General features: G+C 35.7%; 1 protein-coding gene across 1 annotated transcript in view; it reads right to left on the reverse strand.

Annotated features, from left to right (window-relative positions):
* Positions 1-1,867: 1,867 nt before the first annotated feature.
* The window catches only part of Smp_032740 (putative gtp-binding protein (I) alpha subunit, gnai), a gene marked incomplete at both ends in the record, with an annotated part of 17,012 nt that continues 11,466 nt past the window's right edge, over positions 1,868-7,413 (reverse strand). Inside the window, one exon of the mRNA XM_018795256.1 lies at positions 1,868-2,144. Coding sequence (XP_018649587.1) covers positions 1,868-2,144 — 277 coding nt within the window. The remainder of the gene's footprint in view (positions 2,145-7,413) is intronic.

The following is a 7,413-nucleotide window of genomic DNA, read 5'->3' on the forward strand; positions in this document are numbered from 1 at the left end:
CATCTTACGTCGAAACAACTATTCAGTATGTTACTTCGATTTCAAAGCATTCAACAAATGTTTTATGACATTTTTATCTCACTATTCTTCAACATTTCATGCTGACCATATTTGTTTTAATGGACTCACCTAGCTGAATGTTGTCGGTCATGTTTGAGTGGGTACACTGTGCTCAATTCCTCATACAACTGCTAGCCAGCTTATATCAGTCTCCCCCTCCCGAATGCCCTGGTACGGTCGAGAGTGTGGTGAGTCCGCTCTCTCTCTCGAAATGCTCTCACACAGCCACGCGTATATAGCCTTTGCCAGGGAAGTCATACTTACTGCCTTCTCGTGGCATTACTGTTGTTTACGAAATTGAGAGGACCAAAAGCGAATGTCCGGCGCTTTAACCGGGTGGACACGGAAAGTTCATCTAGGGGAGTTGGAAAACCCTGATTCCAAACCAATGGTGAACATGGGCTCCAGTATCCTGAGGTAACAAATGGCGTATGAATCAATCGTTCGTCACCGGCTAACATTGGATTGCATCTCCTCACGATGATCCCCTGCTCCACTTTTAACTTCTGATTTCATTGGCTTGATACGTTTCGATTACAGAAGTTGTTACTGATTAAAGGTGTTATCTTACTCCAATTACTTATGGCACCTTCCTTTCTAACAATGTTATATTCAGGCTAAAAAGACTAAGCAAATAGAACACTGTAGTACATTTATAGTAAGTGTATTCTTGAATAATAATGATCATACAAAAAACACACGAGATATAACCTGCTCGTTAAAAAAAAAACAAAAGAAGTTACATTTGATTATTTTAACCTGATTATCATTCACATATAACTCCTGACTGTAACTCTTCTACAAAAAAAACAATCTATTGCCGGTTCCAAGCCCGGATAAAAAAGGGAGAACAATTGAGGAGGGGGGCGTAAGGTTGACAACCTTCCTATACTATCAACAACAACAAAAAAAGGTAGAAGAAGAAAACGCTAACCATTAAAATATTAATGCATAGTTTGAATATCCTTTCAATGTAGTACATTAAGTCGATTCTATTATTATATATATGGGAATCTCAATACAATAAAGATCATAACATGAAAGAAGAAGAAGAAGAGTCTTTCGTTAGAGTTTCATTCTCTGATCTAGATTAGCTCAAAGAAAAAAGGTCCACCAAACTCATCCAGCTGAGCTACAAATCTTCACCATCTCACAGAAGGAAAGTCTGTCAAAAATCAATTCAAGAAACTAAAGAGGCTAAACTTTAATAAACAAGACCAAAAAAGGAACAAATAAAGCTGAATCCAAAAAGAAGGAAAATAATGATAATAATACGGAGGGGGGTTCTTTAATAAACATATTTCGCCCCCCCCCATTATAATTTGACTAAATCGTTTCTTTTTTTATGTGTTTTTTGTTTGTTTGTAAATACAAATGAACAATCTTTATGAATAATTTTTTTTCTTCTAATGAGAGAAAAAAGAAAAGAAAAAGCAAAAAAAGAGAAAAACCCATTTGGATACTAAAAAAAAACAAAAAAAAGTAAAGAATGAAACATTCTGTTTTTCGTTCTTTCTTTTCCTCATGTTGATATGTGTATACATTGTATGTTCTTATTGGTGGTGTTGGTGTTGTTGTTATTGGTGGTGGTGGTGGTGTTAGTGGTTGTAGTGGTGGTGGCGGTGTTGCTGTTGTGTTTTTGTTGGTGTTGTTGTTGGTGGTGGTGGTAGTGGTGGTTTTGTTGTTGGGAGTGATAGGGTAGTTGTTTTACTGAATTCACTGTTCAATATGTTTATTATTTAAACTAAATGATAACAACAACTACTGATTTCAGTAATATTTTCAGTAGTATGAATAGTAGTAATATTTAAAATAAACCGCAATCTTTTAAATTTGATTTAATAATTACATCTATAACAGCATCAAATACAACTCTTATATTATTATTATCTGTAGCACATGTAAAATGTGTATAAATTGTCTTAGTGGTTTTTCTACGATTTACATCTTCAAATTTTTCCCGAATGTAATTCGATGCTTCTTCATAAGTTTGTCCTCCGGTATATTCAGGGAAACAAATCGTCAGGGGGGATTTTTGTATTTTTTCAGCAAATAAATCTTTTTTATTTAAAAATAATATAATACTTGTTTCAACAAACCATTGACTATTACATATAGAATCAAATAATTGTAATGATTCATGCATTCTATTAGTTGTTTGATCTTCAGCTAATTTTAAATCATATTCTGACATAGCAACTATAAATAAGATAGCTGTAACACCTTCGAAACAATGTAACCATTTTTTACGTTCAGCACGTTGTCCACCTAATAATAATAATAATAATAATAATAGTATTATCAGAAGGTGGGGGGAGGGGGTTTATGGATATGATAGTAATTTTATATAGTTGAGAAAATGAATCCATTGAAGTTAGACCATCATGGAAATCCTGATCCTATTGTAGGTCTCCTCAGTAGGGTGCATCCATGATCCCACCTTGCAAGATTTGAACCTAGGACGAAATGGCTGTTCAGTGCTTCCAGGTTTTCCATGATGGTGTAGCTTCAATTAATCCATCATCTCAACTATCAAAACAATATTAATATTACTATTACTATTATTATTATATAATAATATCTACTTAATATACTACTTATATCAATATAAGTAGTATACAATGTCTGGCAATAGAAGGTTGAGTAGATCGAAGAGGAATGAATGAGAACAGAAAGCAGGAATAATGAAGACGATTAAATGACATTTTGCAAATTAAGTATTTTACTGTATAATTCTCAGATTTTACCAAGATATTCTGAAATTTTAAATCCCACTTTAGTTCTCTGTTCCCTACAATCTGTGATGATTTTGAAGTCACTTGATATAGTACTCCTATTTGGAAGTTACTGACTAAAAATCTAGAGTCAAATCCTTGTTAATGATGTAATTTGAGATTAACAAACTGTAGCTGAAAATGGAAGATATTACCAGAAACATTCATTTACATTAGAGGTGATACGGTCAACTAACAGTCAGAACTTGATACAGTCTATAGATAATATCGCCCTGTAATGAGGTCTATAAATCTTGAATTCTACCTCCAAAAAGATCATACATATGTAATACTATAAACTCTGAAACCATAACAAAATTTAGTGGCTCCTTGACTGGGGTCAGTGGTGAGATTATAATTTATGGATAACCTTTGAACAACAGTGAAGTGACCTTGAGAAGGCACACTTACTTACTAGAGCCAAATGAGGGTTATTAACCTGTGGAGACAATAAAGATCCTGATTTCCAGTTGATAATTAGGGTATGGAGTTAGATTTAAGGTTTTTTATAACGAACTAACTTCTATTAGACAATCACCGAAAACCAAAAAGGATATTTAATAGCTATTTCTACCTAGAACGGGAATTCTTAGCTTTGCTCACTAATAAACGCATCAGAAGGAGGGTGAGACCTAAACATTTGTTTCTCATCACAAGCTCTCAACTTTTAAATCATTTGACTGCCATCCAGTGTTTTACATCTTAAGTCTTAATCCATTTATGAATGAGTATAGTTTATTATTTAAACACATAAATATTGGTACAAAGAGGCACCAGATATATATGCGCCACACAAGTCTCATTTGATTTGTGTGAGGGCTGAGATACTGCCCAGGTGCCCAAACTGAAGCAGGTGGTTTTTTCAGGGAGACACACCTGGAGCCTTTGACTTAAAAATCTGATCCACAAGGCAGTGGAGCATCGTGAGGAGATGCAGTCCCACAGTAGCCGGTGACCAATGGTTGATTCATATGCCATTCGTTCCCTCAGGATACTGGAGCTCATGTGCACCATTGGTTTTGAATCAGGGTTTTCCAACTCCCCTAGGTGGACGCGCCGTGTCCACCGAATGAGTATAGCATATAAGATGATAATTTTCTCTGGGGATTTCATTACAAACATCTAAAATCATCAACATCAATCTTTTAAGAACATCCCAACGTCCGAAATGAAAAAACAACACAAGTAGGAATTGGAATGAAATCCTCATTGAAAATTGAACACTTATATGTAAAACTCATTCACTAGATGAGTACAACAATTCCCAAATATACTCGATAACAAACACTTACTGAATGTCAAGCAATGAATGGATGATCACAAACTCTTTCATCGTTAAAATGGCTTCCTTTTTGTTATACCCCGACGAGAATAGTGGATAGTAACTGTCGGGATCTATTTATGATCTAATTATTAATTATTCACAGTTATATAGTATACTCTTGTGGGTCAGGGTAATTTTTGCACTGGTTTTCAGGTGAACCAGACACCATTCAGACTTTCACGTGACAACCCAAACAGTACAGCTCGATCGCATTTATGATCTAATACTATACATATATTTTTCATTAGGCAATTGTTAAGTAACTAAACTATGTATATTCATATTCCTCTTATGATAAGCTTTTTTTTGACCCATAGATTATCATTATACGATCTACCACTCTTAACTTATGCCCAGTCTATTAATTACAGTCTCACACCTTCACAGCCACTTTTGGCTGTATGCTTGAAATACATGATTCATATCGTTGAGGTCAAGGTTGGTATTATGGACTCGAACAGACAGGGATAGTCAGGAAGGAGGACCGTTGTACACTCTAGACTGCTCGTACGGGTTTATGCGTTATTTGTCCGGTTTATAAGTCACTTCTCTAATGAGTGGTATCATTTGAAATTATTCAAATATAGTTGAAGATCACTGTTTGCTTCAAAACAAACCTACTCTGTATAATATCAGTAAACAAAAAGTCAACTCCGCCTTTAGCTACCACTTGTCCCAAGTCCGGGTTATGCAAAGGGTCGGCAACCCTATCCCGTACAAAACAACCTTGCTAAAAAATTGCTAAATAGATGAGGCAATTAGGAAAAGACGTTAGAAGTGGATAAGAAACACATTGAGGAAATCACCAAACTGCATCACGAGGCAAGTGCTAACTTGAAATTCTGAAAGGAAACAAAAAAGACCAAGACCAAAGAACACACTGTGTCGATAATCGGAGTCAGACATCAGGATGATGAATAGCGAGTGACAGAATTGTATGGAGAATCCTAGTGAGTGACTTATGCTACTTCCCGAGGGGTAACAGACGTTAGTAAGCAAATAAAAAAGTCATTTCTTTATCAAATTTATTGGTTACTTGTTCATTTAAAACTGATTACCATGTAAAGTAACTTAGCTACTAAAACCAAATCCATAATTACTCAATAAGTAAAGAATGAAATTGATCCTAGAAAGGGAATTTCAAAGGACAATAAGGAATAAATAGATAAGTTAAGCAATTGAAAGGATCACTTTCGATGTTAAACAATAAATACTGGGTTCCAACCCTACTATACATACATTGCTTTTAGAACTATGATGGTATTGTAGCGAACGAGAACACAGGAGGGGACAAGGTCTTCAGTCAGTCAGTCAGTCACAACGTATAACTTCGTACGTACATCAGTTCGAGTTGCCATATCACATTACCACAGAGATGCAGTTGTCGATTCAAATCCAATATTAGTAGAGGTAGCAAGAGTATAAGCAGTATTCAGAAAGATTAAGGTTTGAAGATGTTATTCAAGGAATATAATACAGTGAAATAAATTTGAAAAGAGAAAAAGGATAGAGACATGAAGAATTCAGAAGATTAGAATTCGGAAGAACACAAATAGTGAATGCACCTTCGCCATTGCAAACGATTTTGAGTCATGTCATTCAAGGTCTCTAACCATCGGTTGCAATCATTTCGCGAATCCCAACCAGGTAGTCTACACCTACCAACATGGCTCAGTCCAGCTATCAATGACTTCATGGATTTGTGCCACGTTTTGGTCTGGTTGCCAACCAACTTACTCCTACACTATAAAACATTGTACGCCGGGGCAGTCGGTGATTGGGCATACGTAACACAAGGTCTTAGTAAGACCTTGTAAAATCTGTGAATCATACAGTAAATACTTCATTTACAAAATGTCAATCAGTTATCGCTAACTTGACTGATTCTTCTTTTCTACGTCAATCACTCTCTTTTCTCATTTTCATCTATTTGATCTTCTTGAACTTCTGCCGCAAGGTATTTCATTTTCGCTTGATGATATATACTACGCATATCTGTCGATATCAGTAGCACATACCACACATTCACACTCATACATACTTGCAAATGAAATAGAACTAAATGTTGAGATAGTGAATTACAATTAATGAATAGTCAGTAGTGACAATAACTTTCCTAACAACTAATTACTTTAATAATATGATCCATTTTTTTCTGAGATTTCCCTCCAATAGTCTGAATATTTTTCTGGTTAGCGTTTTTTTAGCGAGTTGGTTTTCTACGGGATGGGCTCGCTAACCCCACGCCCAATCCTTCTCCTTTACCCGGGCTTGGGACTGGCAGTAGCCCTCGGAGAAGCTACAGGCGGAGTCTGAATATAACAAACACTTATTGGAACAATAAGTTAATATCAAAAAAGGTAGATTAAAAAATACACTGCGTCGGAAATGAGAAGCAGACATGAAAAAGATGAATAGCAACTAGAAACAATTTGAAAAGATTGTTCAGGTCAGCGTTGGATGGAGAATGCTGGTGAGAGGCCTATGTTTCTCCACGAAGGGGTAACAGACGTAAGCAAGTAAGCAATAAATTGGATTTCAGGTATTTAAGAACGTTTTACTTTGAAAAAAAAGCTCTTAATAATATTAATGTATCATTGAATTTCTCACCCAAATTATAAAATGAATCATTGATCTTTCTATTTGCAATCATTTTTTAGAAAAGAATAAACTTATTATGAGCGAGGATGGATGGCAGCTAACAGTGGAATCCAAGACTCTCGTTTCATCCTGTTTAGGACTCCTCAGCTGGATGTATCTGCATTGTACAAGTAAGTGACTATCAGGACTCAGTACCTAAGTGAATAATGTGATGGCGTTCGAAGAGAACAGTACAGGATTCGAGTCCTGACTGGAGTGAACATCAACTCTGAGATGCAGATACATCCAGCTGACGAGATCCAAATTTGACGAAACGTACTTCCTAGTTTCCACTACTAGCCACTATCTATTTTCACTTATAATGCTTGTGACTTCAAGCAATATCGAGACACTCTACACGATATGCACATATGTCAATAAGAGACTGATCAATTGTAATCCTAAACATCAACGGAAAGATTCAATTAAACGATATCAAGTTAGTTTTAGTAATTTCATAGTTGAAATCATGATTCAATTGAGAATTTGACGACTGATTCCATTTCTTGGTCTGGGCGCCTCTAACTCTTTTTTTACCATCCCTAACACCGGCTACTATTATGCTTCGTGGTAATAAATGTTTAGGCATTCGTAACACGTGGCCCAACCTTTTCA

Source organism: Schistosoma mansoni, chromosome 2 (genome assembly GCF_000237925.1).
Source record: "Schistosoma mansoni strain Puerto Rico chromosome 2, complete genome".
Taxonomy (NCBI): domain Eukaryota; kingdom Metazoa; phylum Platyhelminthes; class Trematoda; order Strigeidida; family Schistosomatidae; genus Schistosoma; species Schistosoma mansoni.